Genomic DNA, 14,139 nt, shown 5'->3' with positions numbered 1-14,139 from the left:
GTGGACGTAGCCTTAGTTTCTGTGTTTAGATCAGTTTTAGTTAAATGTAAGCAGTATCAGTCTAAATACAATTAGGGAGTGTGTCTTTACATGCCAGAAAAAGGGGCGGAGCCTGGACTGGAATCATGAGCTGCACAAACGTCGCCCAACAAACACGAATGTACCAGACGCCACAGCGTGAGCGTCGCTGTCTTTTTCTCAAAGGGTGCATCCATAAACACAAGCACGTGTCGTACTTCCTCGTAACCTGGGTTAAAGTTGTGTTTGCTGCTGAGGTCGGAGGAGACTTCCTCGGTGCAGAGGACTGTCTGACAGCGTTGAGACCGGCCCGCTGTCTGCGCCCGTTGTTCTCCTCGGGGCCGAGTATCGACAGCGGTGTCGCCTTCCCCTGTTTGTTCGATACCTCTGTTCTCTGCTTCCTGTCTGTGCGACACCCGACGCCACCACCCCGTGTGTGTGCGTGTCTCAGTGTGTGCGTGTGTCTGATGCCGCAGTATTTGCAGGCAGAGCAGGGGATAAAGTTGCATGTTGTTCTTTTCATGGCAGCGTTTTTCAGAGCGATGGATCCCTGAGAGGATTTAATGTTGGTGGGCATACACAGGCCTCGCTGACCATAAACACGCCGCCTCACCCTGCGGCTGGAGGCAGACGGAGCATCAGCACAAACACTAAATAATCAAACCTGAGCTCGTAACACTCACACGAGTTTAAGCTGCGACAACCGATATTTCAGGCTTTTGGAAATGTTTCTCTCCTCGGCATCATTCCCACCGATCTATGAATCCACCGACCTGTGAGCAGACGTCTCCTTCCCATCTGCACAGCTCTGAGACTGATTTAAACCTGTCTCTTTCATATACAGCGAGCAGAGCTATGAGGTGGAACGGCTCTGCTGTGCTGCTGAGTTTGGAGAGGAAAAAATAAAGCGCGCCTGTCAATATGACAGATGTGTTCTCTGTGTTGTAGCACCGGAGGGCGAAAGCAGACGCTGTGAAGGACTCTGTTTCTTCAACGTGCCCTTTAAAGTGCAATATTTTGACTGAGGTGACCTCCCCGCCGCCGCCGCCTCAGACACACGCACACAGCAGCATCGGGATCAGCCTGACCCCCTGCGGCGAGACGATCCTGCCTGTGTTTGTGTGTGTGTGTGTGTGTCTGTGTGTCAATCTGTGTTTACGGTGTGTCGACAGGTATCTCTGCCGGTTAACATCCGAGACTCCGAGAGAGTGTGTGTTTGTGTGTGTGTGCTCACCCATGCTGTTGGTGGAGCTGCACCACATCAGCAGACAGCCGGTGCACAGCAGGTTGAGCACCCCGAACAGCAGGATCCTCCACGACTGCAAACGACAACAAACAAACAAGAAAGCCGTCAGAGAGCGGCGGCTCAAGCTCCGGGTCGAGGCCCCGCTGAGGCCCCGTCATACCAACAAGCAGTCCTTTAATTAGCATCACATCGACGAGAGGCACGAGGGACTTTACTTCACTCATAGTGCTGAAGAAATGTTTTGAAGCTGTTTTGAAGCTTTTTACCGACTGGGATGGATCAGTGTGGTTAACCATATGAAGCAGAACAGATACAATTATTTTAAGTTTATTTGCACACGTGAGGCAAATCTTTTTCGAACATGCAATAATAACAAAAAGGTTCATAAGCGAGCAGGAACACCAGCGCTCCTCAGACATCTTTACATCCGGCGAGCAAGGAGCAACGTCAGCTGATCAGAGTCAGGCTTTGATCAGCTGACACTCAGTAAACCAAACAAAACTCAGAGTGACACAAGAGGTTTTTTTTAATACATTTTTTGAGGCTTAATCACGTCTCAACCACTCACCACAGACAGCTCTCCTCTAACAGGCAATCAGAGCTCCAATCGGATTGGGAGCTGCTGGTTTTGGCTCTCGGACGGAGAGGGTGAGTTTCCCACCTGCAGTCCCGCCGCTCTGAGCTCGGTGAGATTTAAGTAAACGCTCTGAGTGAACGAGGCTCGCTGAGGTCTGAATCAGAAACACGAGCCCAGAGGAAGGTCACATTCAGAGCACGAGAGCAGGAAACGGGCTCGGTGATGACAAAGAGCAGCTCTGCCCGTCAGGAACATCTGCAGGGCCGAGCCTCTTATTCCAAACAGAGAAATAAACGAAGCAGAACACCAAGCGTATACAGCGCTGAGCCACGCCTCATTTCTTTAGATTTTGCCTCGAGGAGCCAGGCTGTCTTGTAATTCTTAAACAGGTCTTGAGAAATAGTTCTCCAGATTATCTGAAGGTATTTTTAAGTTGTTCTCTGGACATTGGCGGCTTTTTCACTCATTTTCAGTGCAGTCCATGTACTTGATCATTTTCACCGCAGTTTCATGTTTGTTAAACCACCTACGACTCATTCAAGCAGAAATAGCTTCAAACTCAAAGCATGAATCAGTGTTATGTCTACACACAACTGAGCACCTGTTACCAGCAGGTGTTTCCATTTCTTTAGTAGAATCTATGAAAAATGCCAAAATCTGACATAAAATAGTATTTTTGCACCAACAAGGTGAAAAGAATTTGCTGAAAACTTGGCATATGGAGCACAAAAGAAGAATTTCTTCTTCTCCTTTTTATTTACAACAGATCAGAGATGACCTGGACCTTCAGCTGATCGTCTACTGTTGACTGAAGCCTCCTCAGAAATGTCTCGTGAAAGGGCGGCTGTCAGTATTTCCATGTATGTTTGCATGTTTCAATAAATTACTGCATCTATTACTGCAGCAACACATAAAGAAGGCCTGGCTCAAGACTTTTACACAGTGCTGTGCTTCTTAGCACTTAATGATACGCACCAGCAGACCCATACGCAGCATTTATAAAGACATAAAATAGGCCCTAAAGCAGGCCCTTGTGGAACTCCATATGTCATGGTGGCTCAACTTTACCTGAGAAAGCTACACCAGTGTTAGCTTCTGTCCTCATGTGTGGTTTGTGTTGGTAACCAGTAACGAGGCGACATTAGTGATTACTGGATGTTATTCCCAACAGGAAACCTTTGTGATTTTTTAAGGGAACATCCAACTTGACTCAAAGAAAATCCTGCTATTAAACCAATGTCTTCCTTCTCTTACCCCAACCAATCACAGCAGATGGCCCCGCCCCTCCCTGAGCCTGGTTCTGCTGGAGGATTCTTCCTGTTAAAAGGGAGTTTTTCCTTCCCACAGTCGCCAAAATGCTTGCACATAGGGGTCATATACATTTTCTCTGTATGGTCTAGCTTACAGTATAAAGCACCTTGAGGCGACTGTTGTGATTTGGCGCTGTATAAATAAAACTGAATCGAGAAGATTTCACTTTTAACAACAGAACAGCTGACCAAAGTGCTGTACAAAAACAAAAGCCTGGTTAGCTGATCTAAGCTGATCATGGGGCGATCGTGGCTCAAGAGTTGGGTGTTCGTCTTGTAATCGGAAGGTCGCCGGTTCGAGCCCCGGCTCGGACGGCCTCGGTCGTTGTGTCGGTCGTTGTGCAAGACACTTCACCCTACTGGTGATGGCCAGAGGGGCCGCTGGTGCGATATGGCAGCCTCGCTTCTGTCAGTCTGCCCCAGGGCAGCTGTGGCTACAACTGTAGCTGCCTCCACCAGTGTGTGAATGTGAGAATGAATGAATAGTGGAATTGTGAAGCGCTTTGAGGGTCTCGAAAAGCGCTATATAAATGCAATCCATCATTATTATAAGAGAACTCGACGGCACGTGAGGGTGAAGCTCGCACAAATAAGAAGAGGCAAGAGACGCATTCCTGTTGTCTGCATAAAGCTTTGTTATTACAATTTGTTTTACATCCTTTAGTTAACAGTCAACAAAAGAAATTTAACTGCGTCTTCCTACAATGACAAGTAAAAGATCTCAATCTTAACCTTAATAAAACGCATTTTTTTTAAAAAGCACATAAGGCGCATTTAAATCTCTGTGGGTTTTATGGGCAAACACACAAAGGTGACACAACTCCAACAGAGTCCGCAGGTAAACGTTGAGTGTTTTTACTGTGAGTACAGCCCGTTCCCTCAGCCTGGATGTGCAATCAGCAGAATTTTCAATGAAGAGAAAAAACCTTGAGTCCAGGCTGCGTGTGCACGTGTGTGTGCGTGCACGCCTGTGTGTGTGCGTGCACGCCTGTGTGTGTGCGTGCACGCCTGTGTGTGTCAGAGGGGAGAGAAACGAGAAATGGAGCGAGGCGGGCGAGCGACTGTGTGTTTGTGTCCTGGCCTGTCACTTCGTGTTGGAGTCATATGCCGTGGTGGGGAGCGCCGAGTGCTGTGAAATCTACAATTACTGTGGTGTGCTGTGTTATGACAGCGTTGGGGCGTCTGGTGACAGCACTAGCCAGCGACAGGCATGGGAGACCTTCAGAGTGTGTGTGTGTGTGTGTGTGAGAGAGAGACAGAGAGTGTGTGCAAACACAGAGACAGCACTCGAGCCAAAACACCCCCCCACCTTCGCTTCCCTCCACGTATGCAGAGCGCCCAGGGGAGCGCGCACAGCGGCCACATTGCGACGCTCTGCTGCCCCCGTTTGTCTGTCAGCGGCCTCGCCCGGCCGTCCGGCGGCAGCGTGACGGCGTGCCAGCATATTGAGGCTACATGTGACACTGGAGTGACAGAGGGTCAGTCACCAGGTACTGTATTAAAATCCCGAGTCGCTGCTGATGCCAGGCGCATCACGGCATCACCACGCAGCGCCAGGCACATGTGTGTCATCATGGCGAGCAGAGGTGTGACTCACACCAGTCTCGAGACTTTGTGCAGAGCGGGATTGTGGGATATTTTTTTGTGTGTGGCGAAACCCACCGAGGCTCGCTTTAGGTGGCAATTAAAACACAAGGAGTGACCTCCGATGACCTCGGTGTGGCGCTCAGACCGCACCGACAGGCCTCGCTGTCTCCAGGGTGGCAGTGTTCTCCTCTCAAAATAAACCCACTTACATAATGAAGCGGCGGCGGCTGCAGACGCGTTTTCCCGCTCGTTTGAAGCCTGCCAGCCTCTCCCTGCCGCCCTGCAGTCGTGTCCTTCCCGATGTCCCCGTTCAGCTTCGTCGGGACGTTTTGCTTTCAAAACGTCAATGCAGCTCCCCAACCCTGTGCTGAGGGAGAACTGCAAGAAGCTTCCACTTCTTCTTCCCAGGTCTAAAGTCTCCTCCTGTGTTGGAGGAGGATCTCATCAGTGTCATTCTCAGTCTCTCCAGCAGGTCTGTGTGGCACAGTGGTCCAGTGGTTAGCGCCGGTGCAACAGACAGTCCAGGGTTTGAATTCGGTCTGAACACATGCACGTTCAGCTAAACTTGTGATTCTAAATTGTCTGTAGGTATGAATGTGACTGGTTGTCCATCTCTCTTTGTTAGACCTGTGATGGACCAGCGACCTGTCCAGGTGTACCCGCCCCTGTCCCGCCCTGTGTCAGCTGGGATTGGCCCAACCCCCCTCAGCTGACTTTTGGTTCGTTTTCAGTGTTTTCTTCCTGCCACGTGATGTCGTTTGTCTTGACGAAGTTCTGAAGAATTTTTTTTTGGTTTTGAAGCCCTTCAGTCTCAGATGCCGTCCGACGGTTATGGGGCTGCAGTCGGCACCAGTAACGGCCTTAGTTTGGGTCGAGGATCGTCCGGTGTCTCAAAAGACAGCCAATCAGATCCTCCGGCTCAGTGCTGGTGACATTTTTTGGGGTCTTCCACTTGATTCTTTTGTTCCATAACCCTCAGGATCCTTTAAGAAATTCCAAATGACCGTCTCACTGCGTCCCTGTTTATGCAACACGACCACGTTCAGGGTTTGTTTACCTTTGCCATCAGGACTACCTGACAGAACATGACAATGAATCCACATTTTTGCACCGATTTAAAGACACGTGGTCCTAAACCTTTGATCACCTGTTTCGATTTAAGTGTTGTTTTCAATAAATTGCTCGAAAAAAGTTTCTGTCTCACTCACATTTCTTCTTGTTGCATGTTGAAGCTCTACTTGGAACCTTGTTGAGATCCAAAAATGCAAAATATAATTTTTTTTGTTGTTGTTGTTGTCATTTTTAAAGTGGTTTTAAACTTTTGATCAGGACTGCACCATCTCTCTGGCCAACTGCCATTACATTTGAACTAGCCTGACTTCAGTGCTGCTGATTTTCCTCCATCGTTTTAGAAATCCTTCAGGCAGCACTCCTTTAAGTTCTGCTCCTTGTAAATCTTTGTTTTAACGTAACAGCTGGGAGGAGAGCCGCACTGATCGCTGAATGGGGCCGTTTTTAACGCTCAGTTTGTCTGATGTCAGGAACTAAAAGAAATGGCTGCGAGCAGAACATACAGCTGGAAGTCTGACAGTAACATAATCACACAGTCACATCCGTTTCTGTAGACCGTGAAGCCGCAGGTAGCTGCTGCAGTATTCTCCTGAGCAACAGGTGTCGCCACTCAGACGATCCACCACACATATGAAAGGAAGATTCGAAACTAGAAGCAAAGCCATTAAAAAGTGTTTTTATTTTTAACAGAATGTTTCATCTTTTTGAACATCTGCAGCATGTCGGTCTATAAAAATCTGAATCTGTGAGCTTCTGAATGGATGTGTCATTAACACGCTGGTCAAAGGTGACACGATCGTACACTCGCGTCTTCAACCAAGAGGTGCACCACCAACCGAAAAGACATCAAAGCAGCCACTCGCAGTTGTGTCCTTGATCCAACACAGCTGATTCAAATGGCTAAATGACCTCCTCAACATGTCTTGAAGTTCTCCAGAGGCCTGGTAATGAACTAATCATTTGATATAGGTGTGTTGACCCAGGGTGAGATCTAAAACCTGCAGGACACTGGCCCTTCAGGCCTGGAGAGGTCCACCCCTGGTCTACATACTACTCTTTTTCCATCATCACACACAGCTCGCCGTTTGTGCCTCTTTCACACGAACTCGTAGTCAGACTGGGAGAGCCCGTGCTGACTTTTCCAGTTGGTAACCACCTTTATGTGACCGCTTGGCTGACATTAGGAAACAAAGGCCATCCCCCAGCTGGCGCAGGACGCGTGTTCATTTTGAGGCACATTTAGGCAGCGAGAGTCTGACGCCGACTTCGTTTCACAGACCTAATGTCAGCATTTATGGCATGAAACCTGCAGATTTCAGCGATCAGTAAAAATATCTGCATCGTGCTGATAAAACCTCAAATCAGATGTTGACGAGCTTTATTGCACAAACAGGAGATGTAAGCGGAGACTGGAGGCGAGGCGCTGAGGAAGCACGTCTCAACTTTTGCTGCTTTGAATCGCGTTTGGTCGCTAAGCCGTGTACGACACTGCGTAATCCAATCCCGGGCTCTACGGGGAGGCTGGACCCCCTGCTAGTGCATCACCAAAGTGGATTATAGCACAATAACACACACACACACACACACACACACATTTAATCCTTTCACATTCATTACCATGCCTTCAGTGTTTTTGCTTTTTTTTGTCCTGTTCTGAAACATTTTTAGCTCCACATCTGTGCCTGTTTTGTTTTGGCTCTACCTTATTTTTTAATGCACTGTAATTGTATTTTTATTTATAAGCAGGAATCAGTACAAACTCTGCTTCTGCTCCTTGTTTTTATGTTGTTGTTGAATATTTAATTTATGTGTACAGGGGGAAATCGCAGAAGAAGAACCCTCCCTGGGATTTAAAGTCGTGTTGCAGGAAGGGCGAGAGATGCTGACGAGACGCCTACAGCAGGCGGCTGAACCGGAGGCTGCAGCAGGAGCCAGAAGCAGGAAAACCAGGCATGAACACAAGCCTCGTGTGCGATGTCTGAAGCACTAACATTTGCACTACACAGCTCCTACCAGCATTTAATTCAAGCTGCTCAGATTTAGGAACTTTCAGACGATCTGAGCTCTGAGCGAGGACAGCTGGGTTTCAGTGAGAGTTAAGTGAGGAAGGAGAGTTAACCAAAGGACACTCAGTATATTTATTCCATGTCACCGTTTTGTTTTTTGTTTGTTTGTTTGTTTTATACACTGGGATTATTCTGCTTGTTACAGCTGGAGATGTTTTCACATTTTGTGATGGACTGATCCAACTTTTTCCCGTTCTCCTCCGATACTGCAGCTTTGGGAATCGGTTGACCCCGAGCACTGATCTGATGTGTGTGTTAAAATAATACCGGGGCCAAGTCCTCACCTTTTCCGTGGATCCAAGTTTTCAGGTCGTGATGATGATACAGACCCGGACGCTAAATGCTCACCTACGAGCCCAGCCTGGCCTTAGAGATAAGCGGAGGAGTTAAAAATAGATCCGTTGCTCCTTCGTGTTGAAAGCGAGCCAGCTGAGGCTGCTCAGGCGTCTGCTTTGGATGCATCCAGAGCGCCTCCCTTTGGAGGTTTTCTGAGGACATCCAGCTGGGAGGAAACCTCGGGGTAGACCCAGAGAAAGAAACCCAAACCTGAGCGTGATAAAAGCGTGTTCCCATTTCTGCTCAGTCTTTCTTTCCCTTTTTATTCTCTGGCTTTTAAACCGCACGAGTTCTAATGACTGTTTATTCACTTCATCTTTTATTCTTTTAGCTCCACAGCACCTCCCGTTTCAAGCAGAACTGAAAGGAAACTTCAGAGTTAAATGTGCCCAGATTTGGTCACCGAGCAGCGATCTCTGCTGGAAACGCCGCTAATAAGTCAGAGGTGGTGGAAACCTCACGGGGTTGATGGAGGGTTGTTTTAAAGGCCTGGAGTTTGATGTTAAAGGATTATCTGAATCCAGACCGAGCGTGGACATCGACCAAATGAAGTGACAGGCTGACGACGATCACCCACAGAGACTAGCCGCCTCCTGGTGTGGGTGATCCTGGTGAGTGCGTGCCATTTGCTTTTACAGCCTGTGATTTGGTCATTCGAGGGCGAGTAGGAGTGACACAGGAGACTTTAAATTAAAAACACATAATATATCCACACATCCTTTAATCTGATGACCTCTTCACTCAATTCAGCACATACATGCAGACTTTGGGAAGTCCACATGGATCTCCCTCTTTTTCACACAGACTGTTCACCTACATCAGCCACAGCTGAAGTAAATATCACTCAGACGGAGCACAAACACAAACTCAAAGGTTTCACTGCCAAAAATCTCGCTTCTGTGTGTTCATATGTTCATAGAAATGAAACCTTACACTCAAAGTAAGCCTGATCTGCGATAAGGTGTGTGTGGTATTCCCAGTGAGTTTTTACCATTGCAGTTAAAACACCCAGCGCTGCATGTTCATATAAAACAACTTTCAGTCTTTTTTTTTTAATCTACAGGTCTTTATGATGTCAGAGAGAGAGACTCATGTGCAGAAGCCCCACCCACCTGCTTTTCAAACCTTATTTTTCCAAAAGCAGCCAATCAGAAGAAAGTCTTTGGAGGAAGGAGGAGCTAAAGCAGCTTGTTTCACACTGGATGAACTGAGGGTGCCGTATAAGAAAAATTATTCTGAGCTGTTAATCATGCAGAGCTCACCACAGGGCTGTTTGTACCTGCCACGGCTCATCTAGTGTGGAACAAATAATAAAAGCTGGTTTCTGAACAGATTTTGGTGATTTTGAAACTGCACAGAGTCACAGGTTGACTCATCAAAGTTTAAGGGAAAGGTTTGCTACTAAAATCCTAAATTCTGCTCGGTTTAATCTTCCAATCAGAGGGAATATTCTAAACTTTAACCAAAAAGCAGCAGCAAAACAGATGACAGCAGGAAGCAGATGAGCGGAGGCTCTGCCGGCGCTCTGAGGACCTTTAACGAGCTAAAGAACGTGAAATCAGCTCACGAATGACAGTGTTTTCCTCTGAGGGTTTCATCCCTGCTGGAACACGGTGACCTTTCAGGAAAACAAGATTACAGGAGGTGTTTGGGCTGGGCTCGGCGTATGACACACAGCGTCTAACCAGCTTATCGGGATTATAACGTGAGGATCCTTCAGATGATCGCCGCTCAGTGAAAACGAGAGGAGGCCGAACAACCAAAGCCCGGAGAGGACACGACATGTTTCATCACTTACTCGTCTGTCTGAGGACACCAGCCTGAACTCCTGCAGAAGCTTCCCAAAGATGGATCTGTGCGTCTTCCTGAACGGGTGAATAGTCCCCTGAAAATTCAAAGCACACGAGGAAGAGCCATGAGAAGCAAAATAAAAGCCCTCGGCTGTCAGTGAAATTAAACTACGATCAGGTCCAGAAGAGCGGCAGGCAAACATTGACCTACACCGCCACCATGTGGTTGCGTGTTGTAGCACATTTATTTCAGCTTCCCGATAACCTCAAGAACAACTTTATTCTAAGTTTGTAACACTGAAGGAAAATAAATCACAGTGAAGTCGGCTCAGTTTTCCATCCTGGGTCAGATCCACGAAGCCCACTCTGATCTTCATGGGCTGGACGAGTGAAACTTTGCCTTCTGTCAGTGTAAACAAGTTTAATTACACATTTAAAATCCCTGCTACATGTTAATAAAACAAAAATCACACATCTCAGCTTTTCTTCATGAGACACAGATTTGCTGTAGAAAATGGAAAAATGTCTTTCTGTAAAATGTTAATTCTAACATTTAATTGTTTATCGGTCACTTTGGTGCAGTATGAATCAGCCATGAGCTCTTTATCAGCAGGAAAGCAGCAAAACGCCTGAAAATACAGTTCAAAGTTCAGACGCCCTCCTTTACATTTTCCAAAGCTTGGAGACCTTTTCCAGGGAAATGTGCAGAGACGGGCTGACAGATTCATGCAGGGAAAGTGTCACAGCAGCACACGATGACTGCCTGGCCAAAGCAGCACTCACATTAGAGGCACTGAGAACGATCAGACCAGGGTTTCAGCTAAAATTCTGCGGATTTTAAAGAAGACAGAAATGTTTTGAGGTGACACCAAATTGAGTCTAACAGTTTTCAACTTTTTGATGTCGTCAGATGACGACTAATAACTCTGTAAAACCCAAGCGTGTGCTTAAAAACAGCTGAAACCCAGAAAAACAACACTGCAGAAACTTTACCCCAAAGAGTATGTTCATTTAAATATTTAATATCTGCATTTTTCTGACAAATGACTGTTTTGCATCACACATGAAAGCCTTAATTAAAGCTTTGCCTGCCTTCTTTCTACAAATCCTTTGTTCCAGTGTCACACTGGAGAGAATTTCTCTCTCTCTCTGTGGCCAACCCTCCACTCCTCGGAGTTTGACTGTGTTTGAACCCACGTGGACCATTGGAGACATAAGAGAGAAACTATGACTGTGAAACCTGAGGAAACTCACCAGGACGTAGGTGTCGTGCTCGTGCTTCTTCCTGTGCATCGGGACGTCTGTGGACGACAAAAATCAGTCAGTGTGTTACAGCACAACTACAGAAGGACTTAAAAGTGTGATTACAGCCTTATAGGACAGAAACGTTTGTCCCGTCTCAGGTTTTCCAGGTTTCCAGCTTTTGATTGACTGGGTCACAGCTGATGTGGTCCTCGATGCCATGCACCATCACTAGTTCTCAGAAGAACTACATTTAAAGCTGGAGCACATTTTTCTGCTTTGCAGCCTCCGTTAACTCATCAGAGCTGCATATAAACCAGTTCTCCACCTGCTGCAGGTGCTGATCCTTCATCTTGTAGCAAAGAGACAGTCAGGTCAGCAATCTAACCAGGGCTTTCCACAGATCAGATCCCTTCCATTGTTCGGCAAAAGGGTGTTTTTGATCCAAGTGGTTGACAATTTTAAAGATTTATCTGATTATTCATAAGAGGTCCAAACCGATATTAACACACTGAGCATGTTTCAGCTGATCTCACATCAACCACGAGACAGCAGGACATGAAAAGATTCTTCCATCCACTGTCTCCTCCAGCTTCTCCATCTAAAAGGAACTAGTTTCCTATAAAATACCTGCACACATACTTCACAGGTGTAGCGAGCAGATATTAGTGAGTCTTTCTTTAACAATAAGATGAAATGGAGCAGTTACCATCAGGTTCTGCTGACTCCAGCAGAAAGATGGCCCTAACCCTGGAGTGTGAGCCTGTCGCTTTTACAGCTGTGCTGGTTGTTGCTGGATCCACCAAGAAGGACCAAAAGAGTCACGTTAGGCTGATTATTTAGCAGCAACACGGGAGCCGGTGGAGGACTCCTGCTTCACCCTTTTCCATTAAAGGAGAGGAAGCAGGAATGGTGGAGGAGTGCAAATACGCCGTTTAAACGTTAAACTGCTTTCTACGAACTGATTATCCGGATACAGCCCTCACCAAAAAAAGACGACAGGTCTAACTGACTCAAACCGGCCGTTAGCCACGGTGCTAGTGTCGTTTCAGCCGGTAACTAGTCGGTAAACTCCGGAGCAGCTGATTGAATACGTGTTGTTAGCCGTTAGCCTGCTAGCATAACAAACCTGAATCCTTGATGTTGAGGACATCCACCGACACCATGTCCGGTTTATCCAGCGGCCCCACCTTCCTCTCCGTCACCCCGGACGGCACCACGTCCGGCTTCGGGCCGAACTTTCTCGGGTAAAAGTCCCCGGCATTGTGATAAGATAGACCCGAGGACGTGGACATCATTCCGTCCATCGCCATTTTGGACTTCCTGTTCCCATCAGTCTGTTCTTTCTTTTGGTTGCGCCGCGCATGCGCCACTCCACCAATCAGCGGAAGCGCTGAACGTTTACAGATCATCTATGGAAGACCATTTGGGCTAAGGCTTTTTTTTTTTTTACATATAATTGAAAAATTGAAAAATTAGAATTTAAAAACTGTTAGTGTTTGCTCCAAGTCCCGAGAAACTGAAAGACAGGGCATCCTGCGCCAAATCAAACATGTTACAAATGGAGCATGACGAAGGAAAAGCTCGAGTGTAGAGGTGAGGGTAGGGACAGCAACTTAAGAAAACACAGGCAAATAGAAACACGCTGCAAAAGTGCACAAAATACAACAATTTTTGGTTAAAAAAAAAAAAAAAAAAAAAAATATATATATATATATATATATATATATATATATATATATATATATATATATATATATATATATATATGGCGACATAGTAACTTGACGGACCGGATGCGGAAGTGACAAGCTAACAGTAAACAGCAAACTCAGTGTGGTCCTTCATACATTTCGGTGCCGGTCGGGTTCCCAGTCTTCAAAGAGTTTGAAGACTGCCTTCCCAGAGAGGTTGTGAAATGGGACAGTTTAGCCCACGATGCGCTGCCCAGTTTACCTAGCAACCAAGACATTAGCCGCTGGAAACATTTTATCATCTTATTTTGACTGATTTCACATTGGTATGTGATATATCTGAGGCGGAGAGACAGTCATTTTAAGATTAGCTAGTTAAAAACAACAAGCTAATATACTTCATGAGACCATTGTCTATCACACTTTGGTAATTTAATGTACATATAATATGTCAGACATTACATTTATTGTATTAAATTAGATGAATTCAATTAGAAAATTTAAACCTGTTTCAAATACCATTTGAGGTGCAGTTATTTCTATTTCCTATCACTTTGTATCTTGTTCATCTCAAAGACAAATATCCTTTACACTGAAGTTTTAATCATTGGTCCCGAGGCTCAGAGAGAGAAACTCTTGTCTAAATTAGAGGCATTTTCACTATGTCCTTTGCTACAAGTGAAAAACCTGGGTGTTATTTTTGACTCTGAGCTTGGTTTTATCCCACATATTAAACATGTGACCAAAATTGGATTTTATCATCTAAAAAATATAGCCAGAGTCCGCCCTATTCTCTCTCGGGCCAACACGGAGATGCTGATGCATGCTTTTATTACCAGTCGCATTGATTACTGTAATGCCCTGCTCTCTGGTCTCCCTAAAAAGAATATTTCAACTTTACAACTTACAAAACTCTGCAGCTCGTGTGCTGACGAAGACCAGAGGGCGGGCCCACATTACACCGGTTTTAGAATCGCTGCACTGGCTCCCCGTGTGTTTCAGGATCGATTTTAAAGTTCTTTTATTGGTTTTTAAATGTCTTAATGGTCTTGGGCCTTCTTATCTCTCAGATCTGCTTTTACCATACAAACCCTCGCGGACCCTGAGGTCCTCTGGTACTGGCCTTTTGATTGTCCCTAAAGTCAGGACACATACTCACGGAGAGGCAGCTTTTCAGTGGTATGGTCCTCGTCTGTGGAACA

The 14,139-nt window shown here is 46.2% G+C and overlaps 1 protein-coding gene across 1 annotated transcript in view; it reads right to left on the bottom strand.

Annotated features, from left to right (window-relative positions):
* Positions 1-12,906, bottom strand: part of slc30a6 (solute carrier family 30 member 6) — a 59,946-nt gene extending 47,040 nt beyond the window's left edge. The window contains exons 1-4 of the mRNA XM_080868646.1: positions 12,373-12,906; positions 11,256-11,302; positions 10,010-10,096; positions 1,253-1,337 (exon numbers count right to left, since the gene is read on the bottom strand). Of these exons, the coding sequence (XP_080724772.1) occupies positions 1,253-1,337; positions 10,010-10,096; positions 11,256-11,302; positions 12,373-12,655 (502 nt within the window). The 5' untranslated portion in view covers positions 12,656-12,906. The remainder of the gene's footprint in view (positions 1-1,252; positions 1,338-10,009; positions 10,097-11,255; positions 11,303-12,372) is intronic.
* Between the last annotated feature and the right edge of the window lie 1,233 nt (positions 12,907-14,139).

This window comes from Rhamphochromis sp. 'chilingali', assembly GCF_963969265.1.
Source record: "Rhamphochromis sp. 'chilingali' genome assembly, chromosome: 20".
Lineage (NCBI taxonomy): Eukaryota > Metazoa > Chordata > Actinopteri > Cichliformes > Cichlidae > Rhamphochromis > Rhamphochromis sp. 'chilingali'.
Note: the sequence above shows the minus strand (reverse complement) of the source record. Positions and strands in the feature narration are given on the sequence as shown.